General features: G+C 38.3%; 1 protein-coding gene across 1 annotated transcript in view; it reads right to left on the bottom strand.

The window, feature by feature from the left end:
* The window catches only part of MAPKAPK2 (MAPK activated protein kinase 2), a 76,671-nt gene extending 70,428 nt beyond the window's left edge, over positions 1 to 6,243 (bottom strand). Inside the window, exon 1 of the mRNA XM_032217984.1 lies at positions 5,588 to 6,243. Coding sequence (XP_032073875.1) covers positions 5,588 to 5,860 — 273 coding nt within the window. The 5' untranslated portion in view covers positions 5,861 to 6,243. The remainder of the gene's footprint in view (positions 1 to 5,587) is intronic.
* Positions 6,244 to 23,142: the final 16,899 nt, after the last annotated feature.

The following is a 23,142-nucleotide window of genomic DNA, read 5'->3' as shown; positions in this document are numbered from 1 at the left end:
AATCAGAATATTTGTGGTTGGCATGCCATAATAAAATATAAAGCCCAAGTGAAGTCTCACCTTAGGACAACTATGAACAAAGACTAGTAATCATGGGGAGGCAAACCATGTCTCACAATTCTCCACTGCAGCATTAATGTATAGATAGACTTGCTTATTGCCTCATGTAGCAACCATCTGAAGTTGTGATAGAGTTGAAAAAATAACTGTGTTACCAAGGTACACATATGTGACACACACTCTCCCCCACTGTCTCTTTTTTGTGTCTACCATTGCAATTAGTTAGAATGTGTTGCTCTGTGCCTGATCTGGTTCCCCTCTCCCTTGCAGAATGGAGATATTGCCTAAATAAACAATTATTTAGTGACCAAGTTGCCAGTCCCTATTGTGGTTACTAAACAAAGACTTTCCTCTAAGAAAAATAAAGCAACTTGCTTAGAATTATCTGTAAGCATGACAGAATTATCTGTAAGCATGATATGTATGCATGGAAATACTCTTGAGGACAATTCAATGTTTTTTTATTAACATGCATGTACCCTTGTTGATAAATTTTAGAAACAAGTAACAATATAGATAAAGGATGACATGGTGGCTCAATGGCTGAGCTTGTGATCAGAAAGATTGATGGCATTTCAGTTTGAAAGCATGTAAAAATGCAAGTAGAAAAATAGGGACCACCTTGGTAGGAAAGTAACAGTGTTCCGTGCACCTTTGGCGTTTAGTCATGCTGGCCACATGACCACAGAATTGTCATCAGGCAGCGGTGGCTCTTCAGCTTAGAAACAGAGATGAGCACCGCCCCCTAGAGTCAGGAATGACTAGCACATATGTGAGAGGAGAACCTTTATCTTAACAACATAGATTAAGCTCCCTGAATATTCCAAACACAATAAAAATACTAATATGTTTATTTGCCAGTAAAAATATGGGTGTTAACTGTCTAGATTGTGTTTGGAAGGATGTAACAGAGACAGTTTCACCCCATTTCTGCTCCAACTAATCTGCACAACATTTCTGCAAGATAACTTGCAAAACTATGATGTCTCATGTTAACACAGGCATTTGATGCAAACATTATGTACTTTATGATGTTTATTTCTTTATTTCCATGTTGGTGCCACCCTACTCCAGTGAAACTATATGCATCATGGTATCACTACACATGTGATACAATTTGGGTAGTTTTCACTGTTGTGCCATATTATGATGCATATAATGTCACATGCCCTTGAGAGACCCATGCCTATCAGTAATACTCCCTCAAAAAACATTTCAGTTTTAACTATAAAGGAACATCCTGCAATTCACCATTCATACCAAGTGTTTTATTCCTGGGCTACAAATGTCACTATAATTGGCTCCAACTGATTAAAGAGCCAAAGCTGGATTCCACCCATGCCTGTAGCTTTGTGATCTGCTGTTGACAAATTGACTGGACCTTGGAGACCAGGACTCTTAACCTAACCTCATACTTTAATGCAAGATAGCCATGGAGACGAAGGGGCAGGATTTCCTTCGGCAGTTATGCTTATTCTTTGGATTATTTCACCCACAGGAATATTGGAAACATACAATTTAGAGAGTGGAGGCAACTGCCAAATTGATTAACGCTGTGCTGTCAAAGCAGTGGTTGAGCCTGCTCATTTACAGCTTAAGAAGGAAAATAAGCATTAGAGTGTGTCAGACATAATAACAGTGATAGATGTGCGTATTCTCAAGCAAAGGGCAAGAATCTGCCATTCAGCTAGTTGAGAATGTTTTTTACCCTCTTTATGGCTTCTACATTTATACTACAGACATATTGTGTGATGGAGGAACCTGGCAGTGCTCTCTTCATAGGAGAAATGGCCATGATGGTTTTTTTTCAGTTGCTTTTAAAGCAGATGTTTATAAAAAAAGAGAAGTAAGATTTAATTGCAACAGAAGGGAGACTTCTTGTTTTTTAGCATTGCAATTAACAGGATAATCTATAGCATTCCCCAACAGCTAATGTGTGGGAGCAAATTTATGGCTTAAATACAGACTGTTCTACTCTTCTGAAACAGGCATCCATCTTACCTAAGAGCTTAAACTGCATTCCTAAAGCCATTTCAAAACAAGTGAGTTTTTCAAAAATGATTTCTAGAGTGCAACTTGACAAAATTGAATGGCAAGCTAATATAGTAAAGAATACATTACAGATAAGTAGGTGCCTTCAGGTGACAGGGATATTTAGAAATCACAATTAGTTTCAGTAAATATAAGGGTTTCTCAAAAGAGGTGCATGTGCAACCCATTAAAATGGAGTTAAATTTGACTACATAGTCACAGCCAGTCAACTTGACTTGACACACACAAACCTGTCAAATTCTCTTTTCCCAAACTGAGGATTTTCTTTTTTAAAGTTAATATGATCTTGTTTCAAAGTTTTTATTATATGAGACTTAACATGAAAGAACATCAATGAATTTTAACTTAATTTTGTATTGACAATTTGTGGTTCAAGTTATGTCAAAATGTTTTTGTTGGTTGATCCTGAAGAAGGATCACAAAGACATATCCAGTAATAGTTAATAATCAAACCAGCATCTCTCTCAATAATATGTGATAAATGACATCATGCACAGAGACACTTTTACACTGAAAAAAAAGACAACTGATAAAAAATATGAAACGAAGTGCAGGCTGTATGGAGGTCTATTTCTAAGCAGATCCTTACAAACCTTGATATGCATATACAAATAGTATAAAATTATGCACACCTATATAAAAGTTGCGAATACTTAAAAGTTACTATTGGAAATCAGTAATGCTGCATAGGAATAAATCAAACCAATAATCAGGATAACATAAATCTTTAGTTATCTTTCATTCAGTAATACATAATCTTATTTTATACTCTTGCCTATAAAAGTTTCGGTTTGTACTTTACAGAAGAAAATATCATGGCTGTGATACCTACTTCATAAATGCATTGATATATAGTAAATCTATGCACAAAAATAAGACAGAATTTTAAATAAAATATTTTAATATTTATTATATTTTTTTCTGAAATACTCTTGGGCACAAAGCCAGCTGAGTGACTTTGGACCAGTCACTCTCTTTTAGTCCTAGGAAAAAGGCAAGGGCAAACCACTTCCAAACCACTTGGAAATCTTGCCAATAAAATTGCAGGGACTTCTGGTGGTTGCCAGGAATCGACACTGATTCAAAGGCACCAAAAAAGGGAGGGAGGGGTCATAATACTACTATCTACATCAGTGGTTCCCAAACTTGGCAACTTTAAGACTTGTGGACTTCAACTCCCAGAATTCTCCAGCCAGCTCTTTGAGTTGAAGTCCACAAGTCTTAAAGTTGCCAAGTTTGGAAACCTCTGATCTACATGATACTTCTATCTACTTCTTCAAGACTGTATCAGTCATCACTACTTCATTCTGCAGGCTTTTGTTTACAAAATCATTTGCCTTTTAATTTTATTGTGGAACAGTAACTTCCAAGGTTTCACAAAATTGTTTAGTAAGGTAAGGCAGGAAGGGCAAGCTGGTCAAAAGGTCATCCAGTTAGTTTCAGTCCTGAATGAAGATAGGTTCCCCAACCTTAGTAAGAACCATTGCCTGCCTTGTGTTATAAATGATTGGCTATAGCTGTGGAGCACCAAACCTCAGGTTCAGTTCACTTATCTTCCAAGCAATTCCTTTTTACCTTTCTTTCCCATCTATACAATATACCTATTTAAACTCTACCCAAAATATATAAGAATTTCACAAATGAATGCAAACAAAAACAAATACAAACTGAGCATGTTTTCACAAATTACTGTACTTTGAAATTAATCAGAAAGCCAGCATGTTTCTTCAAAAACACTTGAAATTATTATATAGCACAAATAGAAAAGGGTTTGCACATTGTCATTTTAACTTTTATCTTAAGGCAGGATTTTATACTCATTTGGTAGGAAATAGCCCTCCAAATGTGTTTAATGATATGTGCATAAATACTCTCATTTTCCCATGCGATTCTAACCAAGGCAGGATTTTCAGGCGTCTATTTCGAAGTGATAAATCTTCTGGTGCTCAGAAACAATGCAACAGATGGTCCCAAACTTGTTTCTTCCAGATGTGCTGGCCTTGCACCTTGCAGGATTGCCGTCTTCTCGGTCCTAGCACATCTGGAGAGCATCAGAGGGTCCCCTTGAGATTTCTTTCAATGTCCTTACATGAAACTGTCTTCGGAAGCATGTACCTTAGAGGAAGCGGCAGGAAATTCAAGAGCCCTTAAAATCAACTTCCATTGTCCAAATCCCGAAACACGTGATCCTTCCAGACAACATTGAGATGACAGGTTGAGTCTCCATTTTTTCCCCCAGCCTCATTTGCTTTGTTGTTCTTCTAAGCCCCTCCCCTTTAGGGCATCAATGGTCCAGCCCCAGGAGAACAATCCCCGGGCAAAAGCGCTTCCTACGGCGCTCTTCTTCTTCCTTTCCCGACCGCAAAAAACTGTTGCTGGTGAATTTGCTTTCATTCTCCCGCCCCCGCCTCCCCCTCCCCCTGCCTGAAACCAAGCACTTTTCCGTCAACGGGACTTTTCCCTGAAGGAAAGGAGGCGGGGGGGGGGTAGGAGAAAAACCAGAGCCCGGCTGAGCCAGAAGGAGCCGCCACGGCCTGGAGGTCCAAATCTCAAAGGAATTAGGTTTCCTAATCAGGCACGCCAATCTTAGATCCCGCACTGGTTTTCTCAAGGGGCCTCGCGGAATTTATCAGCCCCTCAACCAGCAGCTGCTATGCAAGCAAAGCTTTCTCCTTTTTTATTATTATTATTATTATTATTATTATTATTATTATTATTTTCCTCTTTCCCCCCCCCTCCAATAATCCTCCAAGGCAGGGCAATCTAGACTCTATGCCGAACCAACCCGAGATTCAAGCAGCTTTTTCTCTACCAAGGAGCGGCGGGGGGGGAGTCTACGTAGGAAACTGCTGGTCATCAAATAAGTTAAGGGTTCTCGGAGGCGAGTTAAATGCAACCCCAGGCATGTCAGATCCCTTTGGGGTGAAAGAAGGCGAAACTACAGTTTTGTACTTTGGGAATTTCTCCTTCCTGGGGAATTCCTCCCCGATCAAATGCTGAATGGGGAAGTATCGGTTAGAAGGGACAGGAAACTTGATTACATCTTCAAGCCGTCCTTCACCTAAATAGAGGCCGGGCGAGACAAAACTTTCCGCTGATGAATACACTTAAGTGTGGAACTCCTCCTAAACCACAAAGCGCCGCCTCCGATAACACTCTTCGCCGTGCGGGGGTTCAAACCACAACACCACGGCGACCAGTCTTCCCCAAATACGTCACGCACTAACACGGAACAACTTTTGTGGTTCGGAATCGACCGATCCAGAACATACTAGTCCGCGTACAATCCCCCCTACAGCGTGGCCAAAACAGCCTCAGGGGGTCATGCATCAGAATCGGTCCGATTTATTTCAGTTTGGTGGGGAACTTCGATTTACATAAAACTCCCAATTCCTGCCAAAACGAACAGTATAAAACCGCAAAGGCGAAAAGCATCTAGAAGACGCCCTAAATTCAAATCTCTGATCAAGCTTACCTTCAAGGCAAATTTGTCCCCGCTTTTCCTGTTTAAGATTTCCAAAACCTTTCCATTAATCCCCAGCCCCAGGACTTGCGTGGTGACCCTGTAATCATCCGTGATGGCATTTTTCTTTATCGGGAGGACAGACTTCAGGTGGAACTGGGGGAACTGTTGTTGTTGTTGGGCCAGCTGCTGTTGCTGGGGAGGCTGTTGTGGCGGCGGCGGCGGAGGCGGCGGCGGATTGGGGAAAAGTATTTGCGGGTTCTGATTCTGAGAGTTAGACAGCATCGTTCAGTCCGAAGCGGACACAGCCAAACTGAGGGTTCCACCCTGCCCGCCTCGCCCTGCCTCTCCTCCCGCTTCCTCTCCTTCGTCCCCACGCTCGTAGGAAGTTTGCGCAAAACAGCCCGATCAAAAACTCAATTTCTTCCCGCCTCGCTGTTTCTTAAAGGTACGGTTTCTTCTGGGCTGTTTCCTCTCCTTCGGTTTGAGCATACAAGAATTGTCTCTCGGCCTCCCCTGGGTCTCTTCGGAACCAGCCGCCGCTTCTTCGGGTCCGTCCCGATCCCAGGGGCCGGTTCGCTACCTCTTTCGAGCGCGGAGACAGGAAAAGGAATCGCTACGATGTTTCACTCTCGTTACTTCCCCGGGTCGGCTTCCCTGCGCTGATGTCATAGCCTTGCGTTGACTGGCTGCGCCGTGTTCGTGGGCGGAGCCTAAAGCGGGTATTAAGACAGGCAGGCGGAGCTAACTCAAAGGTTCGGAAGGGGCGTGTGGTTATGGCTGGCGGTCGAAGGGCTGTTCTGGATCAAGTCGAGAAAGTGTTTAAAGTCCTTTCCTTTTAGAGATTTTGTTACACTCTTATCCTTCTCCGAGGCATGAGTTGGCTGTAAACCAGAACGCTGGTCTAGATTAAAAAATAGCTGAATCATATCAAAAGTTTATGGAAAAAATAGATTATTTCATTAACCACTGAGAGACGGAAAATTTTTAAAGTAACTGAAACTTCTTATTCATGATCCAGAACCAAGAACCCTGAAAGTTTGAAGATTTAATATACTATTGACTTTGACTGATTATAAGTTTACAGCCATATAAAAATCAAAAATCAAAATAAAGCAACAATAAATGAAAAGTAGAAATCCTGACCCATAGGTTTCAAATGCCCTGTAGAAAGATTCTGCTTTTATACACTACGAAGGTAGACATCACCCAAATATTTAGAAAGAGGCCATCACAGGGGCGGGGGACATAATCTTTGGGGTCTCTTACATACTTTGTGGCACTTGGATATTTCACCATTTTAGTGTATCAGATGGGAAGGTTCTACCTGGAAAGAGGGTGACAAATATTGTAGAGCCTTAAAGATTGAAACCAGTACCTTAAATTACACTTGGAAGCTCACTGAAAGTCAATTCAGTGCCTGTAACACAATGTTTATATAACTATAGTGGCTTTTACACTCTACCATGTGGCCCACAACATTTGGCATCAACTTTAGTTTCTGAGTAGTGCACAGAAGCAGACCCCATGAAAAGTACATGGCAATAATCCATACCGGTATTATTGATAAGAATGTGAGTCAGTGCCAGCAGGGCTTCCTCCTCCAAGTAGGACTGCAACTAGAACAATTGAATCTGGGGAGAGACTGCTGCCTACAGCATCCACCTTAGAAGATATGAGTCCAAGATAGCTTCCAAATCATAGACATGCTCCTTCAAATTTAGCCTATTTCATCCCAAGACTTACCTTGAAACCCTTATCTCTTTTGGTTCCACCACAAAACCGCGGATGACAAAATCGCGCTCGACGAAAGCACGTACGTGACGTCATCACAGCGCGATGAAAACATCGCGCTGTGATCGATAAATGTAAAAATAAAGCGAAAACCTTACCCTAACCCCCCCAAACCTAACCCTAACCCTAAACCTAAACCTAACCCTTAACCTAACCCTAAATCTAACCCTAAACCTAACCCTTAACCTAACGCTAAACCTAACGCTAACCCTTAACCTAACGCTAAACGTAACCCTAACGCTCTAAACCTAACCCTAACCCTTAACCTAACCCTAACCCTAAACCTAAACCTAACCCTTACCTTTATGTGAATCGGCTTGCTTTAATTTTATTTTTATTTCAATTTTTAATTTTTTTCGTCGCGCTGTGATGATGTCAAATGCGCGCTTTCGTCAAGCGCGCTTTTGTGGACCGCGGTTTTGACGGGTCACGATCTCTTTTAACTGTTTTGTGTAGCTGTCAGGCAGCACTCTCAAGAAAATTAGCAACCAAACAAGGACAACAAGAATTTCTTTAACATAAAAGGAATTTTTACAGAAATGAGTATGTAGCATGTGAGACCTTGATCTCTACAGAGTCCTTGTTTTTAACTTGTTACTGTATATTTATTCAGTAAATTCTTTATTCCTACTGTAGGAATTAAAGTAATAAAACATAAACATATTCTAACCTTTTTTTTTTTTTTACAGGACTCGGCATTCCATAGAAAAAAGTATGAACATTTCACACGTGCATACTGGCCAGTGTAGGATCGGTGCAAGATGGACAGGTTACAGGAAAAATGGGAAAGATGATTGCTATTGAGAAATAAAGCCACTGATTTCAGTGCTTTATGTACTAGAAATAATAGCTGAGAAACACAAAGAGTCTTGAAAGATGCTTGAAGCCAGAAAACATCACTCTTTCAAGTGCAGTGAGCATTTATACATTTGCAAGAAAAAAGTAAGAAGAAAAAGATGCAGTAGGCAATTATATGAAAACCCCAGATTGAAGTCATTAATTATACTTTTCCAGTTCTATTAACAATTATATTGTTATTAACATCCCGCAACATCATAAATCCTCTGTGCTATAACAGAGCTAGGCAATTAATTTTGTATCAGATTATTTATGTAACAATCATTACGATCACTATTCTTATATCATATAAGTATCAAATGCTTGTGTAGAGATTGGTCAATAACTGACCCAAAATTCAAATACTATAAGTGCCTATTTAATATTTTGTTTATTAGCTTTTCTCATGCTAATTTATAAATGCTAATTTTATATTGTAAAAGGAGGTACCTGTTCTATTGAATCTTGTTCTTGCATTAAAATCTGGAGGAAGGACTCTTTTTTAAAAAAAATTCCCATTTCCAAGGATTTGTTTTCCTGGCAGATGGGAGACGGCCTTCTCCTGCCTAAGATGTAAGATGTGGAACTCTTACAAGTTGTATTTGGCCTTCACTTGCTTTGCCTCTAGAAAAGCAGGTAACTTTTTAGGGGGGATCAGGCTTTCAATTGCTAATTAATACATGAAATAGTTTTAGTCATGTTTTTGAATTTTGCTTTCTGTATTTCACATTGTGTTTTTTGTTAACCACTATATACAAACTGAGAATTTGGATTTAAGTAAATAAGCATAGGGTTTTAAAATAAGCTGTTGAGATTTTGATTTCCTTCCCACAGCATATTATAATTAATTTAATTTGTACCTATGAAGGGAAGAAAGGACTGAATCAAATTATGGCTGTTTTCAATATTGGATGCAGTATGGACAAAAAAAATACTGATATTTGGGACTGAAAATGCCAACTGTGAGTAAGTGCTATCCTTCTGTTCCCACAAATTGAACACAAGATAATTATTAAAGCTAATGGCAAACCAATTTCTGAGATGATATTTTCAGTTTTTTTTATCTGTAGTAAAGGGTGGACTAAAAACTGTATGAATGGCTCATGTTCTCAGTACTACGGGTAGGGAGATCTTGCTAGCTATCCATTCAGCACAGTCACTACTAACAATGCTTTGCAAAATTGTGTCTCAGTGGCTGCTAATAGGCATACAGAAGAACATATCATTACAGTACTAGCCGTGATCGTTTATGCTGCACAGAAATACGGAAATAGGAAAATATTTTCTGGGGTATACTAACAGATACCTTGCTAAGCCACATCAGCCTGGCATGTGCCCTCCACAGATCCAGCCACAAATATCATATGCTAATATACATACATACATCTTCAGTTTTGTTACAAATAAAAACAACTGCTGATGTTAAAGCACTAGAAGTTCTTCTTTCATCAACAAATATTTAAACTGAATTAATCTAAAAATGTCAGACCTGCTCTGCACTGAATGACTGAATGTAGCAAGTTGATGGTTGTTTCAAGGAAGCAGAAAAAGCTAAATGGACAATGGGTAAATAAATAGAATTTTAGTGATTTTTTAAAAATATGTTTATATGCAAATCCATGTTGTATAAAAATAATAACATGCATATTAATTGCTATTTGCCAACCATATACAGACAATTGCTACTAATTAGTGATATCTGTGTTTCTTTCAGTACCCCAAATATTTATTTGACTCGATTATAACACCTTGAGCATCCTCATCCCCAAAATGATCTCCAAATGAAAAAGGATCTCCACCCAAGATGGAATGCAAAAAAAGAAAAACGATCTGGAAACAGGAAAGAAAATAATGTATTTACTGACTGAAACTCAATTAAAGGAATGCTGGAATGAAAAAAATCCATATTTTTAAAGATAGACACAAATCTCTTTTCTCCTACGGATAGAATTACTATTGACATTTGATGGAATGACTTATCTGAAATGCTCACTTTGTCCCAATTTCCACAGTTGCAGCATGATTCTATTTCTTAGATTGGCTTTTAGTGAACAGAAACAAACAAAAGGAAAAAAAAGGTCTTCCAGATAAATACTTACGGTACTTAAAAATATAGAAGGGAAAAAGGAAGACAAAGAAAACAAAAACAGTTTTAAAAGGAAATTGTGATTATATGTATACCAGAGCATGTGAAATCTTAAGGAGAAAATGATGGTTTATATTGGTATCGGCTATCAGCAACCTCACAGGTTTTCTCAATCATGATAATTTATGTGAAATGTTAGTACTGCTTTATATACCGCTTTAGTAAAACCACACTTGGAATACTGTGTCCAGTTTTGGTCACCATGATACAAAAAAGATGTTGAGACTCTAGAAAAAGTACAAAGAAGAGCAACAAAAATAATTAAGGGACTAGATGCTAAAACAGTTGCAGGATTTGGGTATGTCTAGTCCACGGGTGTCAAACTTGACCGCATCATGTGACATCACATGACATACCGTGACTTTTGCGTTTGCAGAACTGAGGGGCGTAGTCTGCACGTGATGCATTCGCCAGTTTGACACCTCTAGTGGTGACATGATAGCAGTCTTCCAATATATTAGGGGCTGCCCCAAAGAAGATGGGGGTCAACCTATTCTCCAAACCACCTGAAGGCAGAACAAAAAGCAATGGATGGAAACTAATCAAGGACAGAATCAACCTAGAACTAAGGAGAAATTCCTGATGGTGAGAACAATTAATCAGTGGAATAGCTTGTTTTCAGAAGTTATGGCTTCTGAAGAGCCAAAGTGGCGCAGTGGTTAAATGCAGCACTGCAGGCTACTTCAGCTGACTGCAGTTCTGCAGTTCGGTTGTTCAAATTTCACCAGCTCAGGGTTGACTCAGCCTTCCATCCTTCCGAGGTGGGTAAAATGAGGACCCAGATTGTTGTTGGGAGCAATATGCTGACTCTGTAAACCGCTTAGAGAGGACTGAAAGCCCTATGAAGCGGTATATAAGTCTAACTGCTATGGCTATGGCTGTCCCATCACTAGAGGTTTTTAAGAAGAGATTGGACAGTCATTGTGTGTAATGTTATAGGATATCCTGCTTGAGCAGGGGGTTGGTCTAGAAGACATCCAAGGTCCCTTCCAATTCTGTTATTCTCTCCTGTCATGTCCCTAAACTGATTCTTCAGATCTTCCAGCTATCACTGTAATTGAGTCTCAACTTTGCGCTTGGTCAGCCTCTTTCTTTCCACTGTTGTCCAGAGAGCTACATATTTACATATACATTTTAAGAATGATCATTTGATCCTGGTTATTTGTGCCTGCAATAAGAACTCTGGGTTTGTTTGATGATTTATTTGTTTTCATCGCTATCGATAGTATTGCCTGGAGTCTTCTCCAGCACCAAACTTTTAAAAAACAGCAATGCTCTTTATAGCCTGGTTTCTCAAAGTCCAGTTTTCACCTCCACAGACAGGTTAGAGGGAAAACTATTCCCCTAAGATAAAATACAAATATGTTTTAAGAAGCTAAAGGCAATGTATGAATCATTATATGGAGACAATAGGAACAAGGATGGGTAGAAAAGTATGAAAAGAGATAATGAATAGTTCCAGTGGAAATGTATGTATGTATGTATGTATGTATGTATGTATGTGGTTGTAAAAATCATTCATATATATATATATATATATATATATATATATATATATATATATATATATATATATATATATATCACACATACACACACACACACACACACACACACACACACACACACACACACACACACACACATATATATATATATATATATATATATATATATATATATATATATATATATATTAAAGTCACAACCCCTGGTATGCCAAAATATGGGAGGAAGATCACACTTCCACTCTCTGTCTTCGGCTCGTCACAAGAGACCATCCAGACAGAAACCCAATATTTTTTACTGTTGCCTTTTTTTTTTGTTACATTTGTTATATTTATGCTGATAAATAAATAAAGGGAGACTAGTATAGATCTATTTCAAGCTATTTAGCTCTCATCGGCTAGCCATACCCTATGTTGGGAATCGAACCTGTGCTCTATTGCCTCTCAGGCAGATGTGTTAACCATTGAGCTACAAGGCTCGACTCCTTATCAGCCAGCCAGGGTGAGAGGTATATATTTAAAGTCACAACCCCTGGTATGCCCAAATATGGGAGAAAGGTCACACTTCCACTCTCTGTCTTCGGCTCGTCACAAGAGACCATCCAGACAGAAACCCAATATTTTTTTACTGTTGCCTTTTTGTTACATTTGTTATATTTATGCTGATAAAGAGTCTCCCTTGATTTATTTATCAGCATAAATATAACATACATACATACATACATACATACATACATACATACATACATATATATATTCATTCATTCATTCATTCATTCATTCATTCATTCATTCATTCATTCATTCATTCATTGATTTGGCTTAATATTTCTTGCTCCTTTTATATGCACTGCAGAAAGTTGAAAAAGAATAGAAATTATTATTTATATCCATGTTTAATATTTTTCCCAGAAAGAAATTTGTAGAAATGAAAGGAATATTTTAAATATTTATGAAATGGGTGGCTAAATGGGAATAAAACTATTCTTAATTGTAAAATTCTTCCAAGCTCTTTATTGCTGCGATTCAGGTGGAGGGTTTTGGGGGGATAGTACAACCTCCCACATTTTTAAATAACATTAATCCAGAGACAGATCATCTTTATTTTTTCAACCTTTTGCGATAACTAGTCCAGCAGTTAATAAGAATTCAATCAATGTTTTATGATGCAATCAGCCTTAGGAAAAATGGACAATAAGCCAATGTCAGAATTCATTATCAGGCAATTGATTGCTCTCATTTCTTTTTAAAAAGTGACCAAAACAAATTAGTAATTGAACATTGTAACCAAAGATGGACATATGTACCCATTTGTCTTTCAACCCCACAGGTACAATCTATATAGGTTACAACCTTCATAATATAATGTTAACAGCATATTATCACTTACAAAGTATATTTAGTCAACTCTTGGTGACTTGCTAAAACAGATTATAAATTATGTCACACAAAGAATTGCAATGAGAGGTACTGAGTTCAGTTCACAGATAGAACTTTTTGAGACTTACAAGATAATCTGATGGACTAAATATAAGAGCTTTATATAGTATTTGAGGTTTTCAGTGAAAAGATGTACAGTATGTTATTCTTCAAGTGGGTAGTAAGCTTATAAAAGAGTTACCAAGTTGGTCTCATTTGAAATCAAAGTGCAACTTTTTTTTAATAAATCTATTCAGAAGTGACAAGGCTTCTGTCAATAGTCACATGTCTAATCCTATAAATTCCTCTTTTTGACATCATGCATTATGTAAAATTTAGCTTTGTTTAAAAAGGCAGTGAGTAAAGGAATGAGAGAAGAGATAAGAGGCAAAGATTGTTTGACTTTTACTAAACTTCTAAAATAAGTTTAAAGTGGATTTTTAAGAGTAAATATTATATTTTTAGTGTCATGGAAGAATGTTATCACTCTCACTGAGAGGGAATTTGATGATAAAAATTTTTGCACCTCTTAAACTCTCTTTAAATTCCTTGTGAGGGCAGAAGAGATCTTAAACTCAGGGTCATCAGCCTTTCTGGTAAATACTTTCCAATACTTAGAATGAAAATATTCAAATTCCATTGCATCAGGAATGTCATTGGGGGATTAAAAAAGAAAAGGTTTATCAGCTAGAGCAAGAAATTCCATCCTCTTCTTTTGAAGTAAATCCATTCAACTGATTAGCAAAGAGACCCTGTGGAATTGTGAACTTTGGGGTAAGTAACAATGGGATGAACCAGAAACCAGGTTCAGATGGCATATCCTCTATTAAAATGCTTTTCTTCTAGTCTTTTTCTTTCACCCAAAGTCTCTTATGTTTTCAGCTCCACACAGTAGATGTACCATATCTTTTTCTCCTGTAAATGTAGAAGGGCAGCTCTAGATTGTGTTACTCATTTTTACCAGGCATTATATAATTAACAACTAGATGTTAATTAGTTACAATTTTACCCACTGGCTGGGTTTGTATAATATAATAACTTACTTAGCCAACCTCATTTTAGTTTATCATGTGGTACAAACATACAGTATAACATTTATCTAATAGAGTAAATTATATGTAAATGTCTTTTTACTGCTCAGTCATAAATCACATGGATGTTCAAAATAAGATTAGGCATCATGGCAGTCCAAAACCGCAGAGCATACAGCCAAATAAGACGCTAACAGATTTTTTTTTCATTTTGAAGAAGAAATATTTATAAAGTTGAAGTGATGAGCTGAAGCTTGCATCCGTAACTGGAAGGCACTAAGCTGAAGGGCTAAATAGAATTGCTGGGGGTGAAAAGAAAAGTCTTTGTATCTCTGTGCTTTCAATGAGCAGCTGGTTAATCATAGGTATCAGCATTACCTAAAAGAAGGATACTGACCAATAGAACCTATCAAAAAGCTGGCTTTAAGAAGCCAAAGCCATTTTCCTGTGAGAGATTTAAAGCTTTTTTCTTGTGTTATCCAATCACCACAGTGGTTATATAAATATATAGTAACATGGAAGATAGAAGCATGAGTGTAATTGGATGACTGAAAGACACCACAAGTCTTTAATAAGGTTCTGCCAAAGTGAGCATTGCTCTGAACAGGCAAGGAATCTAATAATATAACAAGCTGGTAAAGAGCTCAGCAAAACAAACCAGCCTGGGTGTTTGGTAGCAATTTGGCCATTAATCTAGAGCTGGGTTTTTCAATCTTGGCCACTTTGAGATGTGAGGATTTCAATTTCCAAAATTCCCTAGCCAGCCATGCTGGGCTAGAAACACTGATCTAGTCTAGTGAGAATGTGAATATCATCAGGAAAATTAATTGGACTATTTATTGAAGACATGGGATACACATGTACTACTTCAATGAATTATTCAAACAAAAAAACAGTGTTGGTAATGATGTATCATGGCTGTACAATCTATGGTTTAGCACAAATACAACTCATTTCCAACTTTAACAGATTCCAGCCTCTAACAGAAGATGGTACTAATAGTAGAGGGTGCAGCTTTGCTGAATTTTTTTTTTCTGTTGGTTATCCATATGGAATCTTATTCTGCCTGAACAACATCTCTATATATCCACTCTTTGGAAGCTTATCTAAATGTAAGTTGCTCATAATTGGCAGGTGCACGGTGAATCTTTTCTTCATTTTTCTACTATTCTGTTGCAGTTCAAGGCCATCTTCTCCCAGTGAGGTTCCAGTTGCTAATTGACATTTAGAGGGGGGTGGGGTGAGCAGCTAAAGAAGCTTATGCAGTAATAGCAGGAGAGAGAGAGAAGGTAAAAAACAACAGCAGACATCTCCTTGTTCTGCTTTTCTCTACAGCAGTGAGCGAATGCTGGCTGGGGAATTCTGGGAGTTGAAGTCCGGACATCTTCAAGTTGCCAAGGTTGAGAAACACTGCTCTACAGATTATTCCTTCCACAATTCCATTGACTTAAAGAAACAGAGGTACATACGCTGTAATTCTACCCACAATCTTTATCATTATTGTTATTACAGCTGCACCCACTTCCAAAGAATGATGTCAAAGCTTTGGATCTTACACAAGCACAGTTCCTCTCTGTTATTCCTGAAAACAACCTGACCTTTTTCAAGCTTTGATATGAGCCTAAATAAAGAGCATTAAGGAGTCCACTTTTTAAAGTTAATAGAACTTTTAAAGCAGTAGTATTTTTCCCCAAGATTGCTCAATAGCCTGGAAAAATAATGGTGCTGCTTTCATAAATAACAGAGGGGTCCTCTGCTCATTCAGAGACTAGAATTTTGCTTTGCAATCACTTCAAAAAGACTAAAGGTAAAAGGTAAAGGTTCCCCTCACACATATGTGCTAGTCCTTCCCAACTCTAGGGAGTGTTTCAAAGCCGAAGAGCCAGCGCTGTCTGATGACATCTCTGTGGTCATGAGGCCAGCATGACTAAATGCCGAAGGCACATGGAATGCTGTTACCTTCCCACCAAAGTGGGCCCTATTTTTTTACTTGCATTTTTACATGCTTTCAAACTGCTAGGTTGGCAGAAGCTGAGACTAGTAATGGGAGCTCACTCCGTTAGGCGGCACGAGGGATTCGAACCATCAAACTGCCAAACTTTCTGATCAACAAGCTCAGCATCTTAGCCACTGAGCCACTGCATCTTTCAAAAAAATTACACAGTCCAAATGGTAAGATATTACCATTGTATCTGCATAGGATTCTTCCTTCAGTGAAGCTCAGAGCAGAAGAAAATTTTTCATGATAAAAACTTCAATAAAACAATGAAAATGAATGTAATAAATAAAATGATAATAAAAGTAGAGCAGTAGAATAAAAATAATTTCCAAAGACAGCATAGAATTTGGGTAATTATTACTTTGCAAATATCCAAGTTATGGGACATATTAAATCCTATTAACTTTTTATGTCATTTGATTACCACTAATTCAGTTCCTGAGTTCACACATTACATAAAGCTGTCATGTGATTTGGTTTGTTTTGATATAGTATTTTGCATTAATCCAGTTCTAATGGTTTCTAAAAGCTGGTCTTCAGGATGAAGAATAAGTGAATCTACGTAGAACCGACAGCAACCCAGGCCTGCCACACCCCCAAACTGGTTCCCTTGCTGCTGTTGGGCACCGCCATTTTGTTTTTTTAGTGACTGCGTGTACACAGTTCACTGTGAATTGTTCTGCGCATGCACAAACAATTTGCACTGAATAGTGCGTGCGCATTGAATGCGGGTTGAAAACTGGTAGTAATACCATCAGCGACCCACCCATATAATTATAGTGATGCCTTCATTCTTCACTCTTTTTTCCCACTACATCAGATTCCCTACCTATCTAAGAATGATGATTGGGTCACAATTATTTTAAGCATTTTTTTTTAAAAAAAATCATAATTTGTAGTTGATCATTTTTTTCTATTTTTTATCATATTTATCAATATAGTTGCTTTCTGCCTAAAAGGTACTTCCACTTCAGTGTTTTACAAGATGTAGCATTGACTAGGGATCTGATGAATCTTATATTTTTGTCTGTTTTAGGGAGCTGAGTCAATGTACTGTAGTTTTGACCTTCTTTAGTTTACGGGAAGTGGCTGCAAAGCTAGCATTTTCCTCTGATTGGCTGTGGTTTTGCGTACTTAGTAAGCAGACTGTTTTCCTATTAGCAGAAACTCTTGTCTCACCCTGAGTGGTCTGCCATACTCTCCATGCTTCATAGATCTTGTGTCTTGTTCCCGGAGTTTGTCTTTTCTTATATGTTTAAAATTTACCTCCTCTCCCATCCAGCTGCCATAACAACATGCAATTATGGTCACTGTTATTAGAAAAAGCACCTGATGACAAAAATTACCAACATACTAATAGCATTTTGGAGTCACAGCTCTTTGGGGCTTTTAAATGCAAGTCGGCAAGCAGTAGGGTATATTTCAGTGTGCTTTGCTTTTCATATTTTACTGTTTAATAATCAATCTTTCATTTCAAAGCTTGCTTTCATAAAAAGTTTTTGCAGCCCATAAGATTTACAAACACAGGTGTTAAAATCATGGATACTGATGGCACTAACAATCTATTGCATTTCTTTTTGAATGGGGGGTTAATGAATAGGCATTTGCTATTCCAATATGTATTGTAGGTTTAGGATTACTGTACATTCTGTGCACTGTATTAGTTAGCTGCATTGATTGACTCACAGAATTCCATGCGTGTTATGTGTATTTCAAGTCTACTTAAGTGAATAGGACAATGGGTCATATTCACACTGCTTTCTGATAAATGCAGAGAGAGGCATGGAAAAGACCCGAATGTTTTAATATTTTGGTGACAAGAACTATGATAGTTGGTACTATCTTCATTATTTTCTTATAATGAGAAGACTTGATCCATTTAATGTGGTTGTAAATTTGATTTTTCCCACTATTGTCCAAAGCAAGATTTGCAGGGAAATGTCTATTACATAAAAAAGAAAAGTCATTCTGATTTCAGTTAATAAGCTTGAATCTACTTTAGCCCTTTGTTTCAGATGTCTCTAACATCTAAAGTGAAAAATATTGATGAGTTAATAACTGTACTGACCGAAGCACCCTGTTCTCTGTCAAGTGTTTGTCTGTAATCAATGCCCAGGAAGAGAAGAAACATGAACAGCAGAACAAGTAGGGTGAGTGTCAAAGAAAGGCCAAGAGGTGAAAATGAATTCTGGAAGGAACAAAGCACATCCCAAAGGCAGCAAATTAGCCTGCTCAGCCATGTGTAACAGTGAATAAAAAACAAAAACAAAAATATGAGCCTCAGAACTGGACTTCAAAGATAAGAGGCAATTAATCAGACCCCATTTATCTATAAGCAACCTGGCATCTGCTAGGGATCATTTGAAAAACTGAAGAGAGAAAAAGAGAATTGGAAGGTGATGTTTGCTTTTATAAGGTGAAGATGAAATATAGAATAAATCCAAACTCATAAAGAACGTTAAAGAAAATTAATTAATATGAAAATCTACATGTTACAGTAGTGTTCTTCACAAAGCTAGCTGAGGAATTCTGGGAGTTGGAGTCCATACTTCTTAAGGTTGCCAAGGTTAAGACACACTGGGTGGGAGTAACTGCCTCATTTATGAACACTGCACAACAGAATATGCAATATAGTATTAATATGGTAATACACATGTTTATTAGTAAGCCCAGATGCCTGATTCCATTATTTCAGAGAAACAAACACTCCAGTAAGCAATAAGCCTTGGGGATCTCTGGGGTGACTTCATGGCTTGTTCTACCATGCATAACAAAGGGAGAGATGCAACTGCATATTCTTACTCCACACCACAGAGATAGAATGAAGTAGGAAGAAAACAGAATGTTAATTATTGCTCTCCCCTCTCCTTTTCATATTTGCTGTAAGCAAGAGGGCATAAAACCACTTTTTTTTTTGCAAATTACATCTTTGTAATTTGCTTTTAAGGGACACTGTGGCTCAGTGGCTAAGACGCTGAGCTTGTTGATCAGAAAGTTCGGCGGTTTGAATCCCTAGTGCCACGTAACTGAGTGAGCTCCCGCTACTTGTCCCAGCTTCTGCCAACCTAGCAGTTTGAAAGCACGTAAAAATGCATGTAGAAAAATAGGAACCACCTTTGGTTGGAAGGTAACAGCGTTCCATGCGCCTTGCCTTCAGCGTTTAGTCATGCCGGCCACATGACCATGGAGACGTCTTCAGATAACGCTGGCTCTTCAGCTTTGAAATGACCCCTAGTCATCAGGAATGACTTGCACATACATTATATTGCCAAAAGTATTTGCTCACCCATCCAAATAATCAGAATCAGGTGTTCCAACCACTTCCATGCCCAAAGGTGTATAAAATCAAGTACCTAGGCATGCCGACTGTTTTTACAAACATTTGTGAAAAAATGGGTCGCTCTCAGGAGCTCAGTGAATTCCAGCATGGAACTATGATAGGATGCCACCTGTGGAACAAATCCAGTCGTGAAATTTCCTTGCTCCTAAATATTCCACAGTCAACTGTCAGCTGTATTATAAGAACATGGAAGTTTTTGGGAATAACAGCAACTCAGCCATGAAGTGGTAGGCCACATAAACTCATCCAACATCAGTGTGTGACCTCACAAATGTGCTTCTGGAAGAATGGTCAAAAATTCCCATAAACACACCCCTAAACCTTTTGGACAGCCTTCCCAGAAGAGTTGAAGCTGTTATAGCTGCAAAGGGTGGACCGATGTCATATTGAACCCTATGGATTAGGAATGGGATGTCACTTACAGTAGGTTCATATGCGAGTAAAGGCAGGTGAGCGAATACTTCTGGCAATATAGTGTATGTGCGAGGGGAACCTTTATCTTTACCTTTCATTTGCTTTTCCTCTTGGACTAACTATATTGCTCTGGAAAACATTTATTTTCAGCTTATTAGCAGAATATATTTTTAATACTATATGAAATATCATTTGAGCTGCTAACATCATTAAGGAAATACGACAACACAGAGATGTGCACAATGTTCTGTGCATGAACCAGCCCATGCACAAAAACATCTGATTTGGGTGAACTAAAATCTCTGCTTTGGATGCTTTGCCCCATAAACTGAGTAAACAGGACTTTTTTGGGGGGGAGTTTATAGACTAAAATGTAATAATTCCAGCCAAAAATTATTTGGAAAGGTAGTGGGGAAAGTCAAGATAGCCAACTCATGATAGCTGGGGTAACCAAAGGCTTATTCCATGCTGGAAGTTACTGATTAGATATAGGGAAGGAGGGGTTGACATGCACACTCAAGCAATATCAGGGATGCCCCTTGACTTTCTGTAAAGTCAAAGGGCAACAACCAAAACATTCTAAGTTTTGTTTATGCTAATCTACAATGACTCTTAATAGTGTGATTGAATTTTTAATACCTAATGATTTTGTTCCAACTTTGAAACATGATATGTGTGTATGTGAGCATGCGCATGTGCATACACACAAATATGTTTGCATGCAGAAATACACACACACACACACACACATACATACATACATACCCACCATTTCCTTCTCATCTTTAATAATGCTCAAGTTTCATTAGAAATTCTTTACATGAGATTTGCTCCCAGTACAATGTTATAGTTAAGAGAGATGTTCACAATCTTAAAACAAAATAAATCATTGTGTAGAAAGGAATTTTATGTTGTCTTAAGCTAGCCAGTACAAATGCTTCATGGCCGCTGAATCACTCACAATATACATGTCAAAGATATCAGATAGAGAAATTATATCTTAACAGCAATGGCATCCATCCAATGCCAAAGTGATTGTCAGTCACCAGAAAGCATTATATGTAGATTACAAAACTTTTCCAGGAATTCAGTATCTTCTGTCTTAAAGGTTATGAAATCTGGAAAACAGGAAGAGTTTGCAAGAATATATTAGTAGGGCTCTTCTGGGATGCAGAAGTCCACCACCCATGTGGATGGATTCAAGAAAACACAGAAAGCTAACCTTTTGCTGCCATGAATGGTCACCCAGATTTTCATAGTCAAGCTATCTATGTTGACATTTAATAGATAAGTAGCTTTTCTCTCTGACACAATCCATAAGTAGTAGCCTTAATTTCTGTTACCAAGGTCTTTTCCTACTTGTTCCAAACTAACATATAAACATGCCCCGTTCTTCTTTTTATTCTGTTGAAATTCCATGATATTGCCTTCAACTCATCCCTCACCCATAAGCATCTGTAGCTACTCCAGTTTTAAAGCATTGTTTTATCATTTAAGCTGACAGCAACCCATTTCAAGGTATAGCAGTCACTGTTGGCCACTTCAGACTGGTATGAACATATTTTGCTTCTGCCTGCTGTTTTTCCTCCCTCCCTGCATTTGTTGGCCCCCACAGTGCCAGGCAGCTTTATGTAGCCCACCAAAGAGTTGATTAGAGGTTGGGGAACAATACAGATACTTGGCTGTGACTGAGAGAGCACAATAAGTTGTGACAATAACCTCAAGGAAGTGGAAGAAGAACCACAGCCAACGCAATAATACAGTAAGAGCAATCTGAGTCCAAAGCAGGAATGGAATTTGAGACTTGACCCTCCCTAATTCTTTTTGGGATAAAGGAGGGTGGAGGCACATTCAGAGTTGCAAGATTTTGTTATTGTAACCCTATTTTAAAAGCAGTTCACGACTTTGGTGTTCAAGTCTGGTCTACCTCGAAGGGTTGACAGAAAGCCAGCTTTCCCCTTCTGTTACATTGCTCCTCCAGCCTCTCCATCAACCAATTAATGACTTGGATTTGTCAGCAGCTTCTGTGAACTTCCCTAACTACAAAGTCATGAAGCAGCACTAAACCCACTGTCAAAAGAAACTCTGCAAATAGAAAGTCATGGGTTTAAGGTTTAATGTTTAAGGTTTATTAAAATTTGTATGCCGCCCACTCCCATCGGGACTCGGGTGGGGGAACTGTGGCATGAACCAAGGGCTATTATATCTGACTGGAAAAATATAGGTAGACACTTAAAAATCAGCAAAGAGTTTGAGGTTACAGCCTAGCAGCTTCTGTTTCTTCCTGATGAAAATGAAACAAAAGCTGCTTATCTGTGTGTGTGTGTGTTGAAGACAGGAAACTGTCAAGGTGGAGAGAGCACTTCAAAAGGAACTACAAACATTTTGTGAATGAGTGTGTGTGAATGCTTTAGTGCAAAATCCAGAAAGAAACACATTGCAGTGCCTTATTTTTTTAAAAAAATTGATCCATATTTTCTTTCCTTCTCTTGTGGCTGAAAAGACTCTTTTATTCCTTAGCCCAGTCCACTGGTAGTAAAAAGGAGACTGAAACTATCTGGAAAGCTTCTCCAAAATTTATTTCTTTAAATACAGGAAAGAGTCACTTCGGTATAGTGGTTAAAACATAAATCTAGAAACTGAAAGACCTGGTATTTTAGTCTCTCCTTAGTCTCAAAGTCAACTGGGGGATCTTGGGCCAGTCATTTGAGTCACAAGAGTCACAAGAGCTGAGGTGTCACAGTGGTTAGAGTGCAGTACTTCAGACTACTTCAGCTGACCTCTAGCTGCAGTTTGGCAGTTCAGGTCTCACCAGGCTCAAGGTTGACTCAGCCTTCCATCCTTCCAAGGTGGGTAAAATGAGGGCCCAGATTGTTGGGGGCAATATGCTGACTCTGTAAACTGCTTAGAGAGGACTGTAACGCACTATGAAGTGGTATATAAGTCTAAGTGCTATTGCTATTGTTCTCAGCACAGAAAGGAGGCAATGGCAAGCACTTCTGAAAAATCTTGCCAAGGAAAACAGCAGAGACTTGTCCAGACAGTTTCTTGGAATCACACACGATTGATTGGAAGGGGG

Source organism: Thamnophis elegans, chromosome 5 (genome assembly GCF_009769535.1).
Source record: "Thamnophis elegans isolate rThaEle1 chromosome 5, rThaEle1.pri, whole genome shotgun sequence".
NCBI classification, from domain to species: domain Eukaryota; kingdom Metazoa; phylum Chordata; class Lepidosauria; order Squamata; family Colubridae; genus Thamnophis; species Thamnophis elegans.
Note: the sequence above shows the minus strand (reverse complement) of the source record. Positions and strands in the feature narration are given on the sequence as shown.